Source organism: Diplotaxodon limnothrissa, linkage group LG12 (assembly GCF_057381915.1).
Source record: "Diplotaxodon limnothrissa isolate DT_005_m linkage group LG12, D_limnothrissa_male_GT1.1, whole genome shotgun sequence".
Taxonomy (NCBI): domain Eukaryota; kingdom Metazoa; phylum Chordata; class Actinopteri; order Cichliformes; family Cichlidae; genus Diplotaxodon; species Diplotaxodon limnothrissa.
In genome coordinates, this window is record NC_140607.1 from 16,226,444 (window position 1) to 16,254,185 (window position 27,742).

A 27,742-nucleotide genomic window follows, 5' to 3' on the forward strand; every position below is an offset into this window, starting at 1 on the left:
AGATATCATGTAACCCAATGTGAAGTGCAGATATTTTCATAAGCATTTTCTGCTGTATATTTGTCAGGTTAAACTCCCTCAGCCCCAGGAAGCACACAGTCAGGCACTTCACACTGCAAATTGCACACAGCCATGTTTGTTTAATATACTTGGCTATTTACTGCAAGACGGCTGCATCCTTGAGTGGGTGGAAAAGGACTAAATATGCTGTCTGTGAAATGGCCCAAAACCCACTTGAGGTAAGCGTGGAAGTCCCCATCACAGACTGGAGTATGTGGTCTCAGCACCTATTTCTGTCCTCTTTTTGCCACGCACAGGCTCCCCCTACAGGCTGACGGGGGTACTGCGTTAACAAGCAGCACCAAGGACAAAAGACAGGCAGGACCAAGCTGCTTTTCCCCCCCAATCTCAGCTTGAAATTCAAGTTCCAGTTTAATAAGAACACATATCCACAGAGAATAAAAACTGTAGTAGGACAGCAGCCCAGAGCAGAAGAAGGTAAAGCAGAAGGATAAAAACAGAAATAATGTTTTAATTTTCATCTTGGGAATGGTGCATCCAGATTATGATTATGATATATGTTTTGAAGAGGATAAATGCATCCAACTGTTGGAACGACATCTTTTCGAGGACACTAATAAACACTTTCAATGCCTATCCAGGTTTCTTGACAAGTAAATTAAAAGCTTTATTTTGCTATTTACTCATACGTGGGACAGGGGACTATTTAAGGCAGACCAACCATAGTTTGACTTCTCTCTTTGCTTCTTGAAGACTGCAGCTGTCACCTCGCAGCAGATGAAATGTACTTTGAGGATGATAACGGTTCATAATGCCAATTAAAATGCTAAAACTACAGTTATAAGCACACAGAGTGTGCAGGTCTATGTCAGAATGACTGAGATGCACAAACGACCTTAGCATATTACTATCAGTTTCAAATAGTAATTCACTCTTTCAGCAGATTTAAAGCATGCATTCTGTATCGTGCATATGCTCTTATCTATAATCCTGTAACCTCTCTTTAAAAATAACAGCAAGCATTGGAGTGTTTACACAGACTGATCAAATTCAGAAGATTCGTTTCAAATGTGAGTATCTTCATCCACCGATCGGTGAGAAAAAAAAAGCTTTATTTAGAAATAGCAAGTGTCCTGCAGCCTGCAGAATCCAAACCCATTGCCATAGCAACAGGTAGTCAACATTTGAACGTGCAACATTTTCCCACATCTTAATGCTCAGTTCTCGCTCATCCTCCCAGGCACCCTGTGCCCTTTTAATTTCATTATAATACATAGTGTATAAACAACAGCAAATGAATAAAATATTGAAATTTAGCCAAATAATAAAAGATAAGTCAATAATATGCGGAGTCAATAATATGCGGAGTCAATAATATGCCGATCTAACACACAATCACATATATTATTATTCACAAGAAATCAAAAAAAAAATAAAAAAAAAATCACAAAAGTAGTTTAAGGGTTGGAGTGATTAATCTGTACGGAGCAGAGCTGCTATCACAGTCGCTGTGACCGAACAGGGCCGTGCTGGGGTTGCTGATCCTAATGTTCACTGGGGAGTGACGCACTTACTCACTGTGACCCACAGGGCAATCTCACATGGGGGGCGGCCTCCCTCAGGGACTTGGTTGTGGGGTGTGACGCCAAACATGACAAGTTGGCATCGCTGAATGACAGCCACGATCTGTGTTAATAACCTTTATGAAGAAACGCCCATTTTAAGGTATGGGTATGTGTAGCATGTTATCCTTGCAGTATTTATGATAATAAAAACAAAAAAACATTTGGATCTTTTGAAGTTGTGGAAAAAAATACTGAAAATTCAAAAGACAATCATCAGGCTGGACCGTGGAACAGTTTAATCAGACTAAAAACTTTAAGCATAAAATGATTTTCGTATTAACCCCACCCATGAAAAATCTGTGAGTGATTCATCTGATTGTTGATGAAGAAAGAATCCAAGACTGAGATTCACTAGTATGCCAAGAGAATTTGAATGCTGCTTATAAATCTGTAACATTTATAGAAAAAAAAACCTTCTGTAGTGAAAATAAGCATAATATTACTTTACTAACCTCAAGATACTCTGAGGCACGATATCCAAGACTTTATACACTGAAGCTGTTTTCACACCTAAACTCTGAAATAAGTCAGAGGAGTCAGGTCGGGACATCGTTTGGAGTTGCCCTTTCTAACAGTAGCACGCAGCAGGAGATAGTCTGCCTCAGCTGCAGTCTCACAACTTGAAATGCTCCGGTTCGTTTAGAAGAGGGAGCTGTCTGCATTTAACTGCAAGGACACATGATCCCCAGGCTGTTACCTGCACTATTAACACATGGACTTCACACTGACTTTGCACTACGGGGATCTAGCAGGTTAAATTTGTCAGGTAATTTCTAGAAAGGTAAATGGAGTAAATGACTCTAGGTGACTTGATCTATAACACAGATCTATAAGTAAAACATAGATATTAGAAGAAATGGTTTAATGACTGTGTAATAAAGGGCTTGATGATATATTTTCCACTCTAACATATACACATAAATTGTATATTAACACTATAAACTTCTTCCTTTCTCTTAAAAAATACAGTTTCCTCAAAAACATGCCCAGGGAATAAACAGTGCAACGCTTTTGCTGTACAAAATCTATGTTCACCAGCAGTTGTATTTTTGGCTTGTTTTTTTTTTTACCTCAAGCTGAAGATAAAAGACACATTGCATAATGCAGATGTCAGAGAAAACAGTTGTTTTCAGCTATTTTCTATATGCTCGACCATAAAGCCAATGTGAAAAACGCAGCTTATTCATTGAAAACATTCAAACATAGATCTTCTATCATTAGCTGTTCATGTAAGAAATGAGCTCAGATTGAAGCGCTGTGTAGAAAACCAGCAGAACATTAAAATCAGGATCTTTACAAAATAAAGAAAAAAAGCCTAATGGAGTACTCACGGCTAATATGTCAGTGTTTTAACTGTTGTGCTATTTCAGCAGCTGAAAGTTGAAAGACACTAGAAACAGCTTCATTCTCTATGCAAGACAAACATTACCACTGTTTCCCTGTAAGTATTTTCTCATTTACATTTTAAATGTCTGTGTTCGTGAGATTCTTCTATGCTCATTCACTGCACTTAAAACACAGATACCACCAAGCTTTCTGTTCATAATGCAGTAATGCACTGCTCACCATGCATAAAAAACATGGTGATGGGTATTAAAGTTTCATACCAACACATATATTCATAGTACTGTATGCTCATTGAAGTAAATATCTAATCAGTCAATCAAGTCAGGAAATAGACGACTTGCTGAAGTTCAAAGTGAGCATCACAGAAGGGATGAAAGGTGACTTAAGTGACTTTAAATGTGTCACAGTTGTTGGCGGCAGACCGGATGGTTTGAGTATTTCAGAAACTGCTGATATACTGGGATTTTCCCACACAGCCATCTCTAGGGTTTACAGAGAATATCTGCCGGCAGTTGTCTGAGTGAAAATGCGTTGCTCGTACAGGAGGTCAGAGGAGAATGGCCAGACTGCTTTGAGCTGATTGGAAGGTAATAGTAACTCAAATGCCCACTGGTTACAACCAAAGTATGCAGAAGAGCATCTTTGAATACACAACACGTCAAACCTTGAAGTAGATGGGCTACAGTGGTAGATGACCACAATGAATGCATCTCCTGCCAGTTAAGAGCAGGAAACTGCAGCTACGGTACTGCCTAAATCTTCTGTTTCCAAAATTGTCCACTGTCTGGTCTAAGATTAGATTCTGCTGCGACATACTCAGTAAGGTTTGAATTTGGCGTAAACATGAAAGCATGGATCCATCCTGCATGTATCAATGGTTTGGGCTGGTGGTGTAATGGTGTAATGGTGTGAGGGACATTGTTATTGGCACACTTTGAGTGTTTAAAATGTCGACTTGAGTATAGTTGGTGACCATGTAAGACCACAGTCCACTTCTGATAACTGTACTCAGCAGAATAACAATTATTTCTTGTTTCTTGTTTAATCTATGCTATGAATTTTTTAAATAATCACTGTAAAGTCAAATATTACGAATTCCTGAATTTTAATGCTCCAAACTCTTTCACCAAGAAACAATTTAAGTTCTTCTCTTTAGAAACTATAATGAAACAAACAAAGCATTTCATGGATTACCCAGACTGAGTTAACTCACCAGTAAAAAGACTCGAGTTATTTGGGAGATATTATAAGCAATGCATATGTCTCGTATCCTCATTTGAGGGGAATACCCATTTAAGCTGTGATAGTGAATCACACACTGAGCAATGTGGGAACACCAGCTACTAACAGAGATAAAAACTGAAAGTGTCAATGTGATTTATGCCGATGCACGAGGGTGTTTAAGTCTATCGAGGGGAGACTAACTAAATATCTCCTGGTATGCACTAAAAACAGTGAACAAGGAGCAGCAGTGGGATTGGAGATTTGACGCCTAAATGGGGCAGATTTGGTTTTTGTGTTGTTCAAGGTGGATCTCTTTTGTGCCACTCTTATCATAAAGGTGAATCCAAACAACATAATATTCTGCTGGTGGCACGTGCACTGGTAAAAAAGAAATTTACCACTTGTCTTAATTTAAGCTAAGTATTTTTGTTTCTTGATATGTTTGTGAGAGCGAGGCCACGCAGTGAACAGGGGGAACCCCCTTTGAAATGGAAGGCCTGAGTTCAAGACACTAGAGCAGGAAACGCACGCCCTTGGAGGTTGCCCTTAAAAAGACAGTGTCCCTGCAAGCTGTTGTAAAGCTGACCCCGACCTCTGAGCCACCCGCGAAGGCCAATCACGGCCAATCATACAAATATCAACATCTATATTCATTACACAGTTTAAACACATATGAAATATCATTAAGTTATAATCCAGAGTTCGTTTCCAGATCTTAAAGAAACAGCATTTACTAAATATTTGTTTTGTCACTCGTCTCGGCTCGTTAAATGTAGGAGCCAGTCACGTCTAACTTATGTGCGCCCAGCTGTGGTGTTACATTCATCGTGGCGTTGCTTGCCTTCATGTTTTACTGACTATTTCACACTCTGACTCAAACAAAGGCAGAAAGGATCCCAAACAACCTACACATTATGAGCAATGAATAATTTCTGATAATCTAGAAAAAGGCATGCGGCAGAGCTTTTTCTGTGGGTCACGTAAAAGCCTGACACGCTAACCACCAACCAGCAAATTTATCTCAATCCATAAAATGAATCAGAATTAGTTCAGACTTGATAGCGGTATTATTACCATCATGAAATTCTTAAAAAAGATAGTAGATGGGACCCCAGGCGCATCTCCGCTTTGTCTGAAAATGGTGAAACAAGGTGAGATGTGTCACTTTATGAAAGTGAGCTTAATGCTATACATGAATTTCTAACTTCTCTTGATCTTAGGGCAGTAGATGAGCAGTGTGTTTGTATAATGTGTCTACATAACTTCCGCTAGGAATCCTCCGACACGAGCCGATAGGTAGGAGTCCACAAAGAGGCGGTGGGTGGGTGCAGGGGTGCGGTTTCAGCAGGAATACCCGCTTGCCCAACAACCCTTCTCCTTCTCTATGTGGGTGAGTGCTTCCCTTTGTCAGCAAGAGTTACTCATGCACCTCCTTGTATATCCACCACTTCCCCCTCCCTTGCACACCCTGTAAACCCACACCTACGACAATCAGCACCCACGTCCTTCTAATGCAGTTCTGAGAGCATCATTCTCCCTTTTACTTGCAGTCAGGCTAACAGACGGGGAGAGAGAGCATGACAGATGGTGTTCACAGCTCTATTTCTGAGGCTGGACTTGTACTGCCACCGCCACCCCTCCCCTCCACCCTCCCTTGCCGATTCCACTCAAGCCAAGTGCTTATGACTACCTCCTCATCTTCGCCTCAGTAATCAGCCCATTCATTTGCAGGGTTATTGTGAATTAAAAGTCCTTGCCTCACAAGGAACCTCACGGTTTACAGGTTAAACACAGAAAAATCGCATCATTGCTCAACTACAGAACGTGTAATCCAGATATAAATGGAAAAAGCACCAAATTTATGTTCAAAATTATTCAGAGTTTAGGCAAAGTATACAACATTTTGCTTACAAAACAGTAAAAAATTATGCAGTAAATTAGAATATTTTGTGAGTCTGGATTCAGCCCCCACCCCCTTTCTTTTATGTCCCAAAATGCACAGGAACTATAGGAGCAGTGACCCAGTCAAAGGCAGGCTCTCCTATGCACGCTGTTGTCTTTATCAGCATAGCAGACATTCCCATCAGTCGAGTTCAAACTTGTGGCGTGTGCCACTTCTTTTACACCACAGGGGTTTCTCCGGTATCTCTACTCATGCTGAAAAGGTTTCCTCGAAATCCCCGTTTTAGTTTTTGCCCTGAGCAGCGATACTGGATGATTACAATACATAAACAGCTGCATGCATGACACCTTTTAATGACCTGATCCTCAGATAGGATGTGGAAACAATCTTTCAGCCGCCAACTTTGGCCACCAACTGTGACGCCATGTTTATGGCCATGTAAGTGTCATTCTCCTGCATAAAAGCTCAGATATGATCAATACTGGGCACCAAAAGCTTAGCAAAAACTGACAGCCAGCCAACAGTTTGTGAGCACTGTGGAAAAAGTTGCCAGTTTTCTAAAGGTTGTTACTTCATCTCAGATGGGTTACTTCATCCTTGCCAAACCTGTCCAGGCCCCATGCCAAACTTTAAACTAGAAGAAGGAACACTTGCGGTACACTCTTGCTTTTCCTCGTCTTTACTTCAGTTTTAGGACGATGGCACCAAGCAAGTATTCTACAGCCACACATTTGGGATTATGGTTGATCTGGCTTCATAAACTTTGGCTAACAACGGAGAAAACTAAAAGCCACTATGTGTTACAGTCTGGGGTACCACTCAGGATTTAATCGGGCTGACGTGTAACTGGTTTGTCATCTCACCCATGTGTTGTGACTGTGCCAATCCTCCTAATCAGCACAACAGTGACTGCTGAGCCTCCGAAGAAGTCGGAGGCTGATATAATTGAGCAATTTCACATATTGCTGTAAATCTGGTGGCCTAAAAGACAACAGGTATTGGCCAGAAGAATTTACAGATTCAACTGTGAACTCCTGCTACTATTTAGCCCACCTGAGGCACCTATCACTAAGCTGTTATCACATAAGCAAAGCATGCCTAAAATTTTCCTGGACTTAATGGACAGTCTAGTGCATTCCCCACTAGTGAGTGGGCTTCATGTTTTCCGTTGCCTGCATGCTCTGTATACACAGAGTATTTCCAGTAGAGTAACTGCAACTTAAGATAACAGCTTAAGATTTCATTACTGCTCTTTAAGGATCCCTCAACACGACTGCACATTAAAGATTATTCAGGGTTAGGAGGAAAGCCGCCTAACGTCTGATTTAGACTTCTATGGTGAATCTTTGTAGAGCCTACAACGCAAACTACGTGAGTGACTAATGCTGTTTTCAGCATTTGCACTTGTGTGTGGTGCATTATTTGTTAATTACCATGTGGTAGTGTTCTGGTGTTTTACATGCAATTCCCCCCGCAGCCGTCACGAGGAGCCACCTTTCTACCAACCAACAGAACCTACTCGTTTTTAGCTACACTGGATGTACGTGTTATGTTACTAATAATGCACAGTGAACTTTTCCTAGTTCTGCACATTGAAGGTTTTCCACTGGCAAACCAGCAAGATACTATTATTTTAATAAGCCCTAGTGAGCGCAGAGTGTTTGTCACATGGATAGCATTGCTTCATTAGCAGCTCAGGTAAACAACTTTAGCTTGCTGGTGGAAAGTGGGCACACAAAAAAGGTTACTATATTCTCTGGCGTGGCTTGTGTCTTTGTGGAGCTAGCTGCAAGACAGCAGGTATATAGAGTTTCTTTTTGCTTCATGATTTCTATTATAACAAAAATTAACTAATGCTGAAGAGTAGCTTCATAGCTAACAGCACACTACAAGCCAAGTGTACATCACTATTAACTAGGACTGGATACATTGATATTGCTGATGGCTCACTAACAGGCCTTGACAAAGCACAGTACTGCATGACCTGGGAGTTGCCAATATGTTCAGCCAATAAGCACAGCTTTTGCTTATTGGCTGAGCTGGTACTGAAAGGCTGACACTTTTAACATACGGGTTATGCTCATTTTTGTACAGTTAGTGAGGCAGCTGTACACCATCAAAATGCAGGAAAATGCACAAGTGGTAAACTTCATCTTATACATTCAAATATACTACAGTGATGGAATTATCAAGAGTTATCCAAGTAGTCACACACAGCTACAATGTCTTTAAAACATGTACTAAGTCAAAGCATTTTTAGTGGTATTTGTGGCTGTGTCTTTTGAACCGAATGGGATGGAATCTGGGGTGTATGGTTAGTAGAAAAATATAATTTGGAGGAGAGGGTAAAAGGAACTGGGGGCGTCATCCTTGATCTGCTTCAGTGCATGAACAAATTAAGCCACTTAACAATAGCCTGCTGGACTAATAGCTTCAGTAAAGAAACTCATTGGGCTTCGGTAATGAACCTGAGATGGAAACATAAACAGTCCAGTTATTAAGTGAACTCCAGCCACCGCTGAAATCACCTGACACACTGTGACATGCTAAACCTACACTCCTTTGGTAATGCTCATTAGCAGGGTGGGATGCTATTACTCAAATCACTGACTTAAGAAACTAGCCGCCCAAACTCATTATCGCACTCATCTATTCAGTCTAATTTGCACACATTACAAAGTGGCTGTGCTGGGCTGGTCATCTCAAACTCAGTGAGCAGATTGGGCCTAACAGGACAGAGTACAGGCCAAAGAGAGCTTTAATAAGCTAATTTTATCCAACCTGGGTGCTGCTTCCCTTACACCTACTGCGTGTGTGTTAGCAAGTATGGGTGCTGATGAGTCTGTACTTTAGTACTGTTGAGGGAAGCCCAAGCTTGAGTTCCCAAGGTAACAGTCGGTTTGAGTGGGGGCTGGCTGACTCATTTGAAGGGAATCCTGGAACCAGAACAAGGCTGCCCACTCGCCCCACCCCCAGCTTCATCAGCACAACAAGCAAACAAGGCGCTGACATGTCCCCATGTAGGGCTTCCCACTGACGGGGGTGGCACTGGAAAATCCCAGCCTGAGCTTGCCTACAAGTAGCATCAGAGGACATGCACGCACAAGCACGAGGCCTCCGCGCTTCATGGCTTCGCTGGTTTCTGCCGGCAAGACTGGAAATCCATGGAGATTGTAGATGAAGAAATTACAATAGAGCGGTAGGCCTACAAATACGTCGAGACACGTGCTGGATTTGATTAGTACATAAAAGCACGGGGGAGATGTAAGGGGGGCAGAGGAGGAGGTTGGAGCTTACTGACGAGTCCATGGCACTGAATTAAATCATCTTTTTTTTTTTTAGCTGTGAACAGTGACACAAAATAAATGAGAATCAAAAACCTTGTGGGCTGGCACATGAAGTAGGAGGAAGGGAGTCAGAGGGAGAGGAGGATGAAGGAGGAGTAGGTGGACAAGAGAACTAACTCTTTCCCACACAGTTAATGGAATTATTAAGAAATTAAAAGAGATCAACAGGCGTGTAATTGACCATTTAATTAGCTCAAGGTCAGGTTGTTCTTTTGACTTTGGAGGGGCGGTTGGCCGAGGTCTAGATTCGTAGGAAAACTTTGGGCAAGCAGCTTACAATTTACAACAATTAAATCGTCACGTATTGTTTCCGCACAGTGGTAACACAGTCTTTCGATTAAATTAAGCCAAATATGCGTTATTCACAAAAAGCCAAAGTCATAAAGTCGACATACTATTAGAAAACACAATAAATGTTTTTGGAAAAAGTACATTCTGGCCACAAAACAGAAACTGTACATGTATATTCAGTAATCTCGCTGTGCAGAGTAGCCATTTGATTTGCTTCTGTCCACAGTTACATCTGTTGATAACTCCACAGTTCATTCAGTGTCTTTAGTCATTAACAACTGAGAGCTGGTACAAAGGGATTTAAGAGGCAGCATTACTGTTTTGAATCGCTGGATGTTTAATTCTTCTATTATAATTGAGGCAGGAGCGAGACAGAGGTTATGGTAACTGCTGGAAACCTGTCCCACTTCACAGAAAGGTTAATGAACCTTACAAGTCCTATGGGAGATGGAGTATGCTGTTAATTTGACAAACGTGGGAAATAAATGCTTTTATGCTTTTATTGACGGTGACCAATAGCGGCCTTTGCTGGAATGAAAGGTTTTAGTCTTTTAGGTGCTTTGCTATGAGGCAAAACAATAATGTGGAATGCATTTGTTGGAAGAAACTAAGTACATAATTGTTTGAATAGCAATTTCAGGCCAAAAAGCATCTTCATTATTAATTCCTACTTTTGGGGAAAATATACTGCGCAAAATGTACAGTAACCTAATTCATGTTATGAAACAGCTGCCTTTATTCTGAATACATTTGTGGGAATGAGGGATTTTTAAAAAGCTGTACTTTAAAATCTACATATTTCCACATTCAATTTTATGCACCATTGGTCTGGGTTTCATTTTAACAGGGCACCAAGGGTGTAATATGCTGACAGTTGGAGAGGATCATGTGAAACAGAGTTGGTGTTCACCTGAAATAGTCTGTGGGCTAGATGGAAACATCGCAAACGGCGGCTGTGATCTGATCAGGATGGGGTTTTAGGCACAGGACCAGCTATGTATACAGTACGCACGATTAAGAGATTAAATGGATAATCTCCTTCCCATTCAAAGACATTGATGGAGGCAGAGAGCTGGTTTCACAGACTTTCATTCTGGTTGTTAAATCTAACCCAAGAGATTCAAAATCTATGTTCATCAGCTGCTCACCTCTATGATCTCCCATAAAACAAACCTATAGAAAAGGGGTGAGCTTAAATCAATAGAGAAAAGGACAGAAAGCCTTCTGGAACAATTTAATTCGAAGAAGATACAACAACTCATGTTTTCCCCCCAGCAGGTGACACTGATACCATGAAATCCTCATAACAAAATGTGTCAATAAATGTTCTCTGATCTTCTACCCCTTCGGTTAAAGACGTCAAGAAATCAAGTACTCTAAATCAAGTGGAATCCAGCGATCTACATTAGAGTTTTTCTTATGTGAACATAATAATCAAAATATGGCAACATATCTCTTTCCTTTCCTGTATTTTCCAAATTGTACTGAATTTATTTCAGTTTAAATGCACAACTAACACTGTGGCATGGCTACTTTTACTCAAGTAAAATGTTTGAGTACTTTCTGTGCCACTGATTAAAAAGCCCCCTATCATTTTCATTCAGGTGGAGCTGAAGAGAAATCTACGTTGACTGTTTGTAGGAGGACATTAAGAGCAGACAAATTCAAGCATTTTCGAACACTTCCTTTTTGTTCTTCGTATAAGAAGATTACACAAACATGGGTCCTTTTAAGCGGATTGAACAAACATCTAGGGCTGTCAGTTTTTTGGAGAGGACAGTGCCCATTCTCAGCAGGTGCAATTTCTATGATCAGCACAGCTCCTTTTTAAGCTCTCTCTTTTTAACATCAGGTTTTATTTTTGCGCAGATGCCTAACTGGCGTCAGAGCAGCTTAAAAGACTGCAAACTATCACCGTCCTAACCTTATAGACCTGCCTCACATGTCTTCATGCAGCCAGCCCTGGTCTCGTTCTTCTTGATACCCCCTTCTCTACTGAGCCAGCTCACCCTCTCTGTCTCTCACTCTCACTTTCTCCCAGCTATACTATGGGCACTGATTCATGTGCCTGTGCGTGCACAATGTTTGCCAGAGGAACGCACAAGAATCCGAGCTCCACAATCCCTCTTAACCTCTGACCTTGGCTTATTGTTACCTGTGAGCAGCACTGTGGCAAACATGTTGTACAAGTACTGTACAGCCCTGCAAGCTGTTTGTGTTCTGCAAGTATGGAGGGCAGGGGAGGAGGGAAGGAAGAGAGGGAGCTATTTAATCCCCCCCAAAGGAACTCCCCTCTCAACCCGTATCGTGAACTCGCAGGCAAATCGCGTTGCTGGAAGGCACACCACACACACACTGCTGTCTTTTTAATTTCATCAGCTGAAAGAAATCTATACAGTGCTTTGGAATCCGACTGAGCTGCAGAGAGAAGTGAACTATACAGCACCCTGGAATGTAAACAGGTTTCTCACCAAGTGTAGCATAAAAATACCACATTGCAACAAACCTCTTGGCTATGATAATGGTCAATGGTACAGATCAGAGGTCTTAGTAGATTTTATGTTTGTTAGTCCTACAGCATATCAATAAGAACAACTTGAACAAATCCAGAGAGCAACTCAGAAGAAATGCAGCATTCATACTGAAATTACTCAAGTGTAATAAGCATAAAATACTGGATTCTAGTGAATGCTTTCTATTGACGGCCGATTTTCAGTTGCCATTACAAAAAGCATTATCTCCTGGGAATATTAGGAGCACTGTCATTAAAATCCCTTGCAGTCAGCTGCTTGGTTGAGACCAGATATGGGCTGTAATCTGCGGAGAAAGGGCTCCTTTATTATCCAATGTTAGTAATTGTCAAGCATTGTTACATTCACAGAAACGGGCACAATATTTATTTAATATCAGTAAAACCGAGCCAGACTCGGTTCTATTTTTCTATCCGTCTCTACAGATAACTGTCAAAACTCCACCACCAAGCGTCGGTAACTCTGACATACCGTGCACACTGCTTTCTGGGCACGTGTGCTGCGCTTTCTTACCAGTTGTAATTATTTATCCATTACACAATACACTGTAGATCTTTGCACTACGCTCCACTTTCCGACTTTTACAGTTAGGATAACTTTTGGAATCCAAACAATCAGTACGTACATTTAGACAGGCCCCTATAATATCTGTCAACTTTGCATTCATAGCTGTCACACTTAATTATCATGCCAAAATACAAGAAAATACATTGGCTGCAGGAGGTCCTTTGTGAAGTCTTTGTTTTTGTGTACAATTAACTGGCAAGCATGCCATATACTTAAGTAAGGGCTATTTTAGGTGAGCATAATTGTTAGTGAGTTGTTTTTATCAGCATGCCTCACTCCCCTTCTCCAGGAGACACCCCTAAGAGGAAGCATTTTCCACGGCTGCGGCCCGAGCAACCCCCCGCTAACCCTGACATTTGTTCATTTGCCCGCCCCTCTCTTTGTGGTTTCCGCGCCCGCTTTTTCCTCCCCTCTCCACGTCTGTCAAAAATTGACCACTTTACAGGGGGAACAGGTAGGCAGACTCCGTCAATCCCCCCCCCCCCCACCTGTACCCTGAAACGCACAAATTCGCACGCGGGGCCGACTGCCAAAGATCCTGCTTTACTGACTGAAGTGGAAGGTGGGGGGTGTGTGGAGGGTGGGGGGATGACAAAGACGACAGCTTGTGTGGGGGAACATTGTCTGCGGCTGCGACGAGAAATCTTTTCAGGAAAAACAGGATTTTATACACAATGGTCGTGGGTGTGAAGAAAGGGGGCACATATTAAAAGAAGTGCCTTAATGTGTGCATAGCTACTGGTTTCTTAAACTGCATTCTCATGGACAAGGTCCAATCTGCTCTTTTTTCCCCCTACAAGGCTCTAGTGTGACAGACTGGATCAAAGAGGGCTTTCCAGGTTGTCCTTGTTTTCTTGGAGAGCATTCGTGATATATCCAGGACAGGGCTCAGGCTGGAAATTAATCCAGCACGCTGACACAGTAGACCTATCTGCTTAAATAAAAATAAATGTGCAAGAGATGCGATTTTGGATGCTTCAACTCCCCCCCACCCCCCGAGAAATTTAATTCACATGACAATACAAACAGGAATTTGGGTTGTTATTAGGCCACGCGTAAATGCTGATTATTCCCTCTGCGCCCAAACAACCTTTCCAATTGCTCACAGGAAACCATCGCAGCTCACGTTCTTCATGCAGTGAAACCTCCTCAATCATCTCACCACAGCAACCGTGGCGGGGAGGTCAGTTGTTATAGAGATGGCAAGAGGCTTGGTCTGTTATCAGCTACAGTATTGTGTGTGCATATAAGCGTGCGTGCACTTGAGTGTGTGTTTATTGTATGTGGACGGGGGATGGAGCTGACAACTGAGCGGAGGATTCTTATGTAATTCTCCCTTTAGGTGGCAGAGAACAGTGAGAGCAGCAGCCCACACTGAAGAAGAACCTGTTTGTTAATAAACTGCAAGTAAGATAACATTGATGTATTATTACATGGTGTTTGTACTCAAGACAAGGGCTGTCGAGATGCAAAAAAGCGCCAGGCAAGTTGGCATGTCGCTTCACAAAGCATTGATTTTTGTCCTGCTAGCACTCCTCCAACTTCTTTCAAACATACACACACGTCCCTGGATGCAGACATCAGAGACATACATGACGGCTGCGCGAAAGAAAAAAGTAATGCAAGAAAAATAAAGCAAGAACTAACAAAGACTAGCGTCCTAAAACGGCAGAGACGAAGAGGAAAGGCTGCTGGAGTTGATATTTTTTTGCAGGGAGGGAGTCCAAAAGATGAACTCCATGTAATACCACCTCTGACATTCAGCCTGGCTCTAGTTGACAGGATGAGCATATGTTCTAAATGCTTAAGCACCTCCAGCTGTGCTTCACTGTTAAGGACTATTGTTGACTTGAACCAGGGGAGGCTTTTGGCTTGTTACGGGAAAAAAAAAAAAAAAAAGGGGGGGATGAATGACCTGCGTGCAAAACTTTATCAGGGTTAAACTAATTCGAGCTAAAATACAAAATATGATATCTAATACACAATTTTATGTCGATATCTTGAAACTTTTGAAAATATTCTTTAAATTCTGGCACAACTCTCGTCATCAATCACTTAAACAGGTGCTCCGCTTTACTTCACATATTTATGTTACTGACAACAATCTGTTCGTATTCTTTAAGACACTTACCACAAAGAACATGTGTTTATCCTGTCAGTTTAAGTTTAAACAAAGGATGACAACAGGTGCACCGAGTGGAGTTTAGACTGGATAAAGTTGCTTCACAGGACTCGGAGTCAGTAGGCACTTCTGCGTAAAAGTTTGCGAAACCACAAACAAGCAAACTGTTAACCTGGGTTATGAGCATGTTTAGCAACTTTGGAGGGAGAAAAAAAATCACATTAAAAAGGAAAATTGTTCACTTCCTTTGCGCCCACCCCCTTGTCATAAGATATGGATGTCCCGTAAGGTTATTTGTGTTTGCTGGGAAATGAAGTGCTCAACTGGATTAAAAACATACTGCATATGTTTGGAAATCTGTTTCCCTGGGCGTATGAGTGGAGTGAGCGAGCGTGAAGCAGCAGCTTGCGTCTCCTCCAAGAGAGAGGGCAGACACTCTCATCATTAGCTGGGCTACAATGTGCTCCTCTACCTGCTCCAATCTGCACAGCCAGGCTCCGCTCTGACGCCAGACAGATGTTCCCAGCACGAGGTGCAAAGTATCGAGAGGGGAAATGAGAGTGAGCAGGAGAGAGGCAGAAGAATGGAAATATTCAGCAGAGTACACAATAAGAGTTTAATTATGAATAATACCAATGGTTCTTTGTTCTCACAATGAAGCTAGCTATGGTTCGCCTGGCCTGTGGGAAACTGTTTTTGGCTTCCATATGGGGGCAGCTGTCTGTCAAAAATAAACGCTTAAATCATAACATGCCACAGTAGGGATAATTACGGGATAAAGAACAATACAATTATGTATGTTTATTTGCAATATTGGACAGGTATTTTGCTAAAACAAACTCTGAGGCTATTGCAGAGGTTAAAATTGCAACGCTATTGTTGAATGCTTCTTAGAGAGTAATGATCTGCAAAACTGACAGTTTTTGCAAAACTTCACATCAACTATAAACTTTGGATAAAGGCTCATCACTGAGTGCACAGGCAGAAATGTCTCAGTGCATGTAAAACACACAATATCTCCTGAAAAGACACACACTAAACATATTCACAATAATGGTAAATAAGTACAACGAGAATCTGTTGTTGTTGTTTCAAAACAGTCTGTGCCAACATGCAACTCTTGTCCTCTTTTCTGTGTTTTTGTGGTCCTTTAAGATGAGGTGTTTAGAGTTTAAAAAAAAAAGAAAAGAAAGAAAGAAAATGCTAAAATTTTAATGCTTTCAAGAGCTAAATGGTGAATGAAATGCTGCGAGGCATTGCACGTCTAATAGTTTGCAGATAAAGGACATCTTGAGGTGTGGAGCAGATGATCTCTGCAGGCCTCAGAACTCACAAACACAAAGCCAGCTGGTCTGACACAGTCACAATACTTCACTGTTTGTATTTGCCTGAGCAGCAGCAGAACGCAGGCAGTGTCCTGCTTTGGGAGCCGCTACAACAGAGATGGATGTTAAAGCATGCAAGTCCCTCATGCACCATAATCGCGAATGCACGAAGGATGTGCATGCAACTGGCCTTCGATTAGTCATGAAGAGGAAGCTGATATGTGATGGCTTCCAATCCTCAAAACAGGACAGAGTGATCGGAGTCCAAACAGGCTACGAGGGGTCGTAAATCTCATGTCTTGTTTAAAGAAATGTATCTGAGCTCGGATGATGGCTGCTGCATGGTAGCCTTAGTGTTTCTGCTTCTGGTGGCTATAAACAGACTGTAGAATAACTGCAGAAAAAAGTTGGAGCTCTGAAAAATCCAATAATCATCTCTGTATTGCTTTTGCATGCTAAAAATACTGCAAAGTCACTGACACTGACTTAATATACTGAGTGTATCCCAGCTCAAAGTGCAAGGGGCAGGGGACATCCTGGACATCAGTCTTCATGTATGGAGCATTGTAAACAAAGTTGCAGGCATTCTGCTGCACAATGAACTAGATGAGAACATTTTAAATCATCTTTCCTGCACCGTGTTTTATAAGAATATTTTTTTAAATATCATTCCATATCAGACAATCTGCTCCCTGAATATCAGCTGATGATATTGGTCTGGCTATAATTATCTATAAAAACCTAAGGCTTTTTTATCTCTTTCTAACCAGTGAGTGCAAAAGTGCATTAACTATAGCACTGCTTTGCAACTTCATATTGCATCATGTTGACTCAACATGCACCAAAATAATGAGAGTATTAGAAAGTTAAAGTAACACCCAGTGCAGTTTATATATATGCTAACTCTATTCAGGTACTAATGATTTGCTTGTTATAGTAATTATTGCTGCGAGTCCGTACCCGAACATCTGTATTGATTTAGTCTCTGGGAGAGCAAAGAGAGGGAGGGAGAGGCTCACAATCTGGAATTCGACTTCGAGAGCGAGACAACAATCTGTTGATGGTTATTTTGGTAATTGTCCACAATTGATGAAAAAAACCCCAAAAACAAAACAAAACAAAAAAAAAAAAAAACAGCGTGTGCTGCAGAAGATTCTAAATGATTGTTACTGTTGTTCAGGGGGTCAGGGAAAATGGGCAGTCGCAATGAAAAATGCATATAGAGCATCTAATAATGCGAGCTCTCACAGAAAAGTGGACAGCTGGTGAGAGAAGACAAGACACCCAGCCACACAGTTTACACTTAATTGCTGGAGTGAATTGTTCTTGGCAGCCAAAAGTAAAGATGTGATATGTGATACACAGTTAAATAAAAGATTTAACACCTGACAAACATTAAAATATGATTGTCTTCAAATTGTATTTGTACAGTTGTTCGGCATGTTTATAAATGTTTGCTGATGCTGTTGGATATAGTTACATTTATTTTTGGGATTTTTTCCTACTGTGTCAGGCACAAATAACAGCTCGACCCAGTTGGGTTTATTTTGAAAAATGACAAAGGAGCTAAAACGGAGGGACTACTTAACGCGTAGTTAAAACCAGAATCTGACTTAATGCTGTTTGTTTAACACAGACTTTAAAGCACAGCTACAATCCAAGCCAAATAGTTGAAGCAAGTCTTTTCCTAAATCTCAGTTTAGCTAAACCCACACTTTAGTAATTTGGTTTATTATCCCACACTTGGTTCTTTGATAGCAGGCAGACTCATAATTATACGGATGTGTTCTCTCATTTATCAACGTATCAAAACTGCTGTCAGGATTTTTTCCCCCCATTTAACTTAACTAGCTTGGCCCACAGTTGTTATTAATCTCTGGCTCTCTTCCACAGTGTGTCTTTTGTCCCTCCCCCTCACCCCCAACTGGTCGCAGCAGATGGCCGCCCCTCCCTGAGTCTGGTCTGCTGGAGGTTTCTTCCTGTTAAAAGGAAGTTTTTCCTTCCCACTGTCTCCAAGTGCTTGCTCACAGGAAGTTGTCTGATTGTTGAAGCAACTGATGTTGTGATTTGGTGCTATATAAATAAATTTGAATTGAACTGAGCTTTAGCAACATCAGGACTGAGCTGTATTTTCTGGTTTGAGTAAACCACACTTGGATGTGCCACAGATTTTACAGCAGGGCTTTGGACCGACACCAGCTTGTGACCCCTGAAGCTGGTTTTGTGTCTGAAACCAGAGACCTGCACAAGGCAAATATGTTAATCGCAACAACACAATGTCATTATCTTAAGATTACTATTGATAATCATTCCAAAAGAAAGACATCTGCTACTTGGTTGGTCCGGTCGGCCTGATAATGTTCACACTCTGATTCACAAGTATCCTTCTCAAGTGCGTCTTACACAGCAGTCACGTAATTAAAAAAACCCTCAGCAGCATGTTTTGATAGGTGAACAGCTGAACATGCAGAGCAAGGTAAGGTGAGGAACCTATCTAAACACAAGGTACTCTAGCAGGTCTTTGCTGTGCTATCATTGATTCTCTAATGAGACTTTGGTGGAGATATCGGTGTAAATCTGTAGCGCCGTGCTGCTCAGTCCAGCCTGACCTCACTTTATTCTCAGTTAAATTAAAGAAATGTTTTTCTTCATAACTCCGGATATGGATAAAAAAAAAAAAAAAAAAAAAAAAAAAAAAAAAAATCCACACTAATTATGGAAACATCCTCATCTAGGGCAAGATTGCATGACCTTGTGCTAATGAATATATATGAAAAGACTATGGCTGCTGCAGCTCACACCATCTGACGAGTGAGGATCAAAACACTGATCCCTTTGACATTTGAAAGCATGACCCCTGACTTCAGCTAAAGAAACTTTCCTTTCAGAGTAATCTACCATCAAACACATTGTTACAAATAACTAGTGAATGTCAAATATTAGCACACAGAACTTTTTATTTTAAATTCACATGAAACAATAATGCAAAGAATAAATTAAAAAAAAAAATCCTCAATCATATTTGACTGTGACTCTAGTCTTTTCTTTCTGAATTACATATACTTATGCATTCATTCAAAAATTGACCGACATTGCTGTCAAAACCGCTGAACCAAATCAAAATCCAATACATTCACATCGGCACTTCAAACAAAACTGAGATTTTATGATGTCACCTAGGCACCCTGGTCAATTAAACACCTCCCACTACAGTTGGCATCACTCAAAAGGCTCATTAACCCTTCTGACCAACCACCAGTCACAATCAGAAAAACATCCCATCACATTGGCCAATCCCTACATGGGCAACGCAGGTCAACACCCACACAAGTGACAGGAAATTGAATTGCTAGAGAAAATGTGCTCTGTCTGAGCACTTGAAAGACATTTGTTTATTCACAGCTAGTCGTGCAGCCAGGCAGACTTTATTGGCTTAAAAATAAGAAGCAAAGGTGATGCCTAATACAATTTTACAAAGTGCAAATCACTCCCTTTTTTTATATCATTGATGTATGTGAGAAATGTGAGGTAAATATTCATAGATTCCTTACAGTAAGCCAAAGTGTGGTTAAATAAACCAACTCTCACCAATGAGCTCAATCACAGAACGCACAGTCTACATCTACTGCAGGTTTTCCAGAATATACATCCCAAATACATCACATTTGGATCTTTAAATCAATGTGCCGTTTACTTCGTGTATGACCACGCCTTATAAAAACGAAATGGCAGCAGTGATACATCGCTGAAGCGTCTTTGTGTGCTTGTTTCTTAAACCACTAGTCTTAATCTACCGAGTTGATCTCCCGGTTACCGGGGGATTATAAAATGTCGGCAAACCTCTAAATATTTGAGGCAATCAACAACTCAACATGCATTTGGTGTTAGAATGCAAGAATGTGAAAACACACAAACGAACGGATAAAAAGGAGTGAAATATGAAGAGAAATAAGGGGATCGGAGCTGTGCCCATTTCGGGGGTGTAAAATATGGAGAAGTGTGGATCATTGGGGGAGCTGCTCTGCCTGGGGGAACAGATGAAGGGAGGACATTCTGCCAAGATCTCTCCACTGAAGGGGGAGCTGAGGGACTGGAGCTCTATGGGAGAAAAGAGTGTGCGCCTCGCATGCTGCTCTCCTCAATCTCGGTCTCACACGCCTGCATTGACACATCCCAGGCTCTCTGCAGCAGAGGGAAATTGCTGCTGACAGGGCCTTGCAAACTTTCACAGCCATTTAGAAAGACTTACTCCCACACTTTTGTCACAGGCATTTATTGCACAAGATACATGATATGAAAAATTAACATTTTTCAAACTTGGCATCCTTTTTTTGAACCAAGTTAGGCTTAAAAACCATTCATAATTTTTCAGCCTTACGATCGGCCCCAGTGCAGATGTAAACACTACACATGCCAAGTGAGACCCCGAGATTATGAAAATGCACAATTTTCAAGAAATTTTTTTTTTTAAACAGCCACGTGCTACATCATAAATTTGTACCCCATGAGTTTCTAATCCAATAACAAACACGGCCTGTGTCACCATCACCAAAACACAAGTCTTGTTTTTCCTTAAAGCGGCGCAGTTTTTCAGTCTTAGCGTACCTGTATGTCCACGACCAACCAGTGCCTCCAGTAAGCAGATGTTGGCTTGCTGCGGTTTGGAGCATCAGGATCGACCATCACCAAGACGTACGTCTTTTTCTGCAAACAGAAGGAGATTCATATGTTATTGATTTATTTAACACAGACAAAGTGTTTACCGCAGTGCCATGCACACTGTGATTGGCCCAGAGGCACTTTGAGCAACAGCAGTACCTGATCCCTTCTGCTTTCTAAACAGCCATGTGCCGTTTGCACATTACGTCGCCCAAGGCTTGACAACTGGAGTTGGTTTAGATACTCAAAAACACACACTTTACTTTCTAAGCTTTACGTTACCCTATTTAATGCTGTGTGAATTCTTATTCTATTTATAAAATGTATGCAGACAGCAAACAAAGCCAGAAGGGTGGGTTTTCTTCTGTGTTAACAGTCTTAATTCAGCTGCCAAGGTTAAAGTGCTCAAAGTATGAAGAAAGCTGTCCTAAAAAGGCAATGATACACATTGGAATACAGTAGCTGTGCTAATCACAAACTTATTCTTCCAACAAGTGAGCTCTGTTCCTTCACAGTTATTCTTAAAACTTCATATCATTAATGTGACATCAACAAAATGACAACGTTTTGGATCCGATACCAAATCCTCTCGTTAACATATTCACAGTAACTTTCTGCCACTTACCAAGTATCTTTATACCCCTCAATCTGTCAATGGATAAAGTGAGAGAAAAAGCATCTTAACTAACACTTGATCACAGTTATTGGACGTTGACTTGGCGGCTTAATTGCCGGAAAATCTTCATTCTGTCTGTCCCTAAAAGTTAGAGAATTATGAGAGCAGATTGAATTATTGCGAGAGCACATTTGTCATCCCTGGTCTAGTGCCCAAAATCTGCCAGACCATATGATGGGCTTTTTTTATTTTGTTCACTTCCTCTACAAACAGAGACATTAATCAAGGCTGTTTCAATCCTCGCTGTCCCCCTTACTGTATATCGTGCTTCCTACAGAGGCAATACCATAATGCTATCAGCTTTAATACACAGAGAACAGATGCATCGTTTCTTACATTCTCACGTCGGCTGCCAAATAACACTGTTGGGAAAGTCGGTGCAGGAAAACATTTTCCATGTAAACATAAATCTTACATTTCTGTTTGTTGTGTCCTATCAATACATTCGTGCAGGCCTGTGAAAATTATCCTAAGCCGATGTACTTGAATGAGATAAAGAAGTAGTCGTGTATTTTTTCCGCAGATGCTCATTTTCAGAAGGATTCTCTGCCTACCTGACAAGCAGTAATAAGCGTAAACAACTAAGCCTAATAATAGGATAATACTGTAGTCTCAGTGATAGTGCCTGCAGGTAACATCCAGACACACCAGCAACAATAGAGCCTCCTCCACAGCCTGTCAAAAGTGACTCTATATCAGTGACCCCCCCGGGCAGCTTACCAACCATGACCTGTTGCCTTCTCAAGAGTTGTAATCCTCATTTGTACATATTTGCTACCAGGCAAAGAAACTGTGATAATGTAGTTACACTAATATTTAAGTCAGACCCTGATGCATTCAGAAATAACATGGTTTCTAACAACAGATGCACACACCACACACACGTGTGCACGTAGACACACACGCGTGCACACAATGACTAAAAGGGGGGGGGGGGGGGGGGGGGATTTTAAGCATTTAAATTAAAAATGACCTCCAGTCACAATTACCATTGAAAGAAATTGCACTTCATTGGATATTTCACGAAGGTTACCATGGATGGAAAGACACCGAACGGGACAGGTTTAGTCTTCTGAATGCCAAATTTAGAACAACACTGAGAACATTTCGCATTAATTTCCAACCGTAACAACAAAAACACCGCCTATTTATGGTGGGCACTGAATTTAAATGATTCCTGCATATATTTCTTGCTCGAATTTCTACCTGTAAGAATCTGTCGGGTCCAGCTGGCATGGGCAGCAAATAATACAAGAAGCTCCCTCCATGCTTGCACTTCACACATTGTGGCATGTACCCTTCTCTATTACGAGGACATTTTTTTTTCTCCATCTGTCAAAATCCACATTAATTACGCGCAGATATGTGCAAAAGACTCCGGGGAAAAACAGATGCATATTCTGCCATCTGAAATTATTTAGCGGTGCTCGAACAAACTAAACGTATATCAAAACATGTTTTAACGGGGGGCTAATTGTCATAGCTGTACACTGGGAGGCACACATTTTTAAAAACATGCTAGAGTTTCTCATTAGTATTAATTATTAGTAATATCTGAGCCATGCTGATAATTTAAAATTCACTTCTGCTGCTTATGATATCTATGACTGGTGACGGTTCATTTTCTATATTTTGGACAACACAAAAATTTACATAGTGTTTAAGTATTCAGTTTCTTCCATATACTTAGCTTATACTTATAATTAGACTTTGCACAAAGGTGAGAGGTCAGCAACCCACTCGGTTATTCTTTGTAATGGGTGCAGGCCTTGAAAAATGTCACAATATTCTCAGAGCTAAAGAAAGCAGAAGTGAAATCTGAAGAGGTGTTGGCCACGGACCACAGAGCTCCGTCAGGCCATTATACAAGTGGAGATGTGAGGGCCCCGGGTGCAAGCTGGAGGCGGGAAAAGATTGAGCTTGCATTCTCTTGGGATTAACCTCCCACTGCCTGCTGTGATCACAGCAAAACGGCCCATTGAGACCACACCTTGGATGCCAGGGGGGTGCAACGGACCCTGAAGTCAACTGGGCACCTCGTTAATGGCTACTGGTCAGTTGCAGAAAGGAAAAAGGGGGGGGGGGGGCTGAATAATATACAAATTCTATACCTCTTTGTGATTTTATGTAATAGGAGTGTAAAGGTGATATTTGTTAAATTACATGTATGCCAATAGCATCGAATGGATATAGTATTTGCAAAGCAGGAGACGTCAAAGAACAAAGGCAGAGGAAATCTGGCGTCTCTCTGGATGCATACTGTATTACCTTTGAGTGAACTCTGCTGGGGATGAGAATCAGAAAGGATGGGTAATCGCTGCTCTCGTAGAGCCTGCCTGGGCTATCGAGCCCACTTCTGCTAACTGATGACACCACGGAGGGCGAGAGTAAGTTAGCGAGAGGGAGGGAGGAAGGAGAGGCCCCTCTGTGAGTTTACAAGTTCATGCTTTATCCCTGACCCAATCCCAAACTGTGTCGTCCGTGCAGCTGCCTATTAATACATCCTTCGCTTTATCCTCCCAGCTCTTCACTTCCTTCAGCCTCTGCGCACAGAACCTGTAACGTTTCATTAAATGGTCAACAGTGCTCACTGCTCGACCCCGAGCAAAGCAATGCATCGATCCCAAATCCTTGTTTAAGCAGCAAAAACACTTGAACTCATTTGGTAATTAACAGGTATCTGTGTTGTGATTAAGAGACGGCGATGGCTTAACAACCATCGACTGCAGCTTATAACGAGGTTCAAAGATCATTCTGTAAATACAGAAAAACAGGAACTGTAGAACACGACTGCAGAAGTAAATTTATCAGAGGGCAGAGAAAATGAGTCTCCACCTAATCAGCTGTTCTGTTCTTTGTACAACCAAACAAGATTAATGGCATTTTACTTACTGTGTATAAAACCATATCAAGTGAAGTCACAGAGAAAAGTTGAGTGGACTTTTACATTAGGGACACTGAGATAAGGTCTCCTTATAGAATCATGATAGCAGGGAGAGGGACAGACGGGTGAATGATGGGGAAGGTTAACAGTGGTAAGACTGTTGGGGTCAGAAGATGAGGTTCATACTGGTGACGAAGAGGTCAGAGGTCAGCCAGGCAGAAGTAATTGGATCCTTACCAGAAATATGTGGGACATACAGCCAAAGATTAGATGGAAAAGGAGCGCTGCAGCATTCACCTAGAGGTCGCTGACCTTACAGGTAAGGAGGCCCCTCATCGTCATTAATAGCAGCCCATCCCCCAATGTTCATCGGCAGAAGCTTGGGAACCTCATTTTCCTCACTGCTAGCAGCGTTTTAAAACCCTCTTCATAGTCAGCCATAGAGAGCACGCTGGTAATCTGCACCACAGGAATTGGGTGAAAGACAAAGAACATCAAACGATATCTTTTTTTGCAGCGATTAAACGGTCTTGTCATGTCTACAAAGACTCTAGGACCACTTTTACAGTTCACTTAAGGGAATGAGGTTGTTGAGCTGAATTATGGGTAATGTAGTATCCCAATGGGTGTTTTTTTGTTTGTTTTTTAAAATACAGACAATATATTTCCTTATGTGGCCTAAAATATCTGTCTGCCAGCTCTGGACTGAACATGGTTCTCCAATGGCAGCTCCGTACCAGACCATAGGAAGCTATGTGCCCGTCTACCTGCAAAGAGTACCTGTTGCCAGGCAGTGTCCAAAGTGTGTGATACGTGGTTTGGTACTTCAGCCAGACACGGAGAGGAGCGAAGTTAGAAAAATGAAAAGTGTCCACTGCAGCAACTGTTTGTAGCTGTCTGAGTCTTTAAAAGATTCTTCATTCATCCATCCAATTAAATCCAAATCACAACAGTCCCCTTAAGGTACTTTATATTATAAAGGAACAAACCTCCAATAAAAACCCCAATAATCAGATGACCCCCTATGAGCAAGCACTTGGCGACAGCGGGAAAGAAAAACTCCTTTTTACCAGGAAGAAACCTTCACCAGAAATAGGCTCAATGAGGGGAAGCCATCTGCCCAGACTGGTGGTGGCCGAGGGAGGAAGACAGGACAAAAGACACACTTTAGAAGAGAGCCAGAGCTTAATAAGAACTAATGATTAAATACATAGTGTTGTGTAAACACACGGTGAGTGAAGAAGAAATACTCAGTGCACCAGCCCTATTGCAAGTCTGCAGCGTAACTAAGGGAAGGTTTAGGGTCACTTGATCCAGCCCTATCTATAATGAGCATGTCAAATCAACACTTCACCTCTTTTTCTGATTTATTAAAGCAGAGAAGAAGTTGTGAAATGCCACTTTCAGAATCAGAACTGGGTCTGGTTTTAAGGTGACCAACATCACACGTGTTGACATTATAACAGAAACAGTGTTGTTAAAAAAACAAAAACATAACTATAACACAAACAAAGTTCATCACTTAGCTTTTTGCATGTGCTTTGAATCTTCTCCTTAAACTATTACAAACAGTTATAAATAGTATAAATTCTCTGACTCACACTTGAAACTGACCTTTAAAGTCAGAGTTTCTATTTAAAAAACATTTGGTCATTTTGCTCTAATAACCTTTAGTACATATTTACTATATGGAAACATGACGCAGGTCATGTTTTTTTTTATAAAACATTTGCACTATAAGATATTATTTACACTTTAAGATATTTAAAAAAATCCTTGGCTCCTCCACTAATGTCTCGATCGTAGAATCCAGAGCATGATGAAACTAGACAGACAGAAAACCACTTCCTAAAATACAGCTTTATATCTCTACATGAGGTCATAAAACCCACAAGGTTCTTTTTAGATTACATCTAAACATAACCTAAAAAAAACAAGACCTTTGCATGTTTAGACACAGAAAGTTCTTGGTTTAAGGTTAGGCAAATTTTAAGGTTGTGACTAAATACCTTACAGGGGTATGAACAGAACTAAAATATTGTCTCAGCATGCTGCACTTTAATTTAATGTTTCTTTTTTGCCTCACTGTAAATGCTCACATTATGAACCCACACATGAACGTGGGGTTTAAATAAGTCTTAAGTTAGTAACTTTAACTACCAGATATCTTAGGTAGACAAAGTCAGCAACACATAAAGTCAATGCTTTTAGAAGTAACCTGAGTCCTGACACTATTATAAACTCTGATACTGGTAATAGTTTAAAACTCACATGGTTTATTGGCACAAATAAAGAATGCAAAGAGAACACCAATAGTTCTCTGTGTGTTCTTAAACGCCTCACACAGTGCGGGCTGCTCACTACCTCCAAACCTTCCTATTTTTAACTCAGCCTCCTCCCACACAGGAATGGAGTGTGAAGTGGCTTATAAATCCACACTTCGAGGAGCCACATGGTCAAAGCAAAGTCACATGTGGCTACAAACGCAGATTCTAGGCCTAAAGACAACATAGCTACTAGATGGCCGCTAAGTAGCTAAACAGATGAGTGAGCGAGCTATGAGGAGGTTGCAGTTCAAGGGGACTGAGTGGAATATGAAACACAAGTTTACATAATTGCATAATCACGTTTTCTGCTTGAGCATAAAAATATGCTAATATGGTATATTTGAATCTAATTAGCACATGGCGCAAGGCAATACGAGACAATGCAATTACATTCATAGCCTATAGTCCACCTAATAAATGTTACTACAGTGTGTGTTATTCAAGAGTCCTGAACAATGTGCATTATTTCAGCCTCCAAAACCACAAATGAGCAGCTCTTGGATAAACTCTGGAAATTTTAAAATTCAGCCTAGCCTGAACTTTGTTTATAAAGCCTTGCACTTCTGGTGTGAACTTTGTAACTACTATGAAGCCATAGCTAACAGTAAGATAGTTCACAGTCTGATTGAAGCTTGAGGGGGTGAAGGAATTAGTAGCAGCCTAGGGAACCATTTCTGCATTTCTCTCAACACTGAAGACTTCTTTCACCGCACCATGCTTGCGAACACAGCCGTGCTCATGTTAAGCTTATTAGTCACCCTGGATGCGATCTTGCTAGCTGAGGCTTTCAACACTTTCTACTGGTGGTTTTACACACATACACCTACTCACTGTCATGAAAGCATTTCTGCAAATGCACATGCTCAGACACAGCAACAACCACTAACAGGTAT

At 41.2% G+C, this 27,742-nt stretch overlaps 1 protein-coding gene across 1 annotated transcript in view; it reads right to left on the reverse strand.

The window, feature by feature from the left end:
• Nucleotides 1–27,742, reverse strand: part of pebp4 (phosphatidylethanolamine binding protein 4) — a gene marked incomplete at its 5' end in the record, with an annotated part of 52,302 nt that overhangs the window by 8,905 nt on the left and 15,655 nt on the right. The window contains one exon of the mRNA XM_085367731.1: nucleotides 20,909–21,007. Coding sequence (XP_085223857.1) covers nucleotides 20,909–21,007 — 99 coding nt within the window. The remainder of the gene's footprint in view (nucleotides 1–20,908; nucleotides 21,008–27,742) is intronic.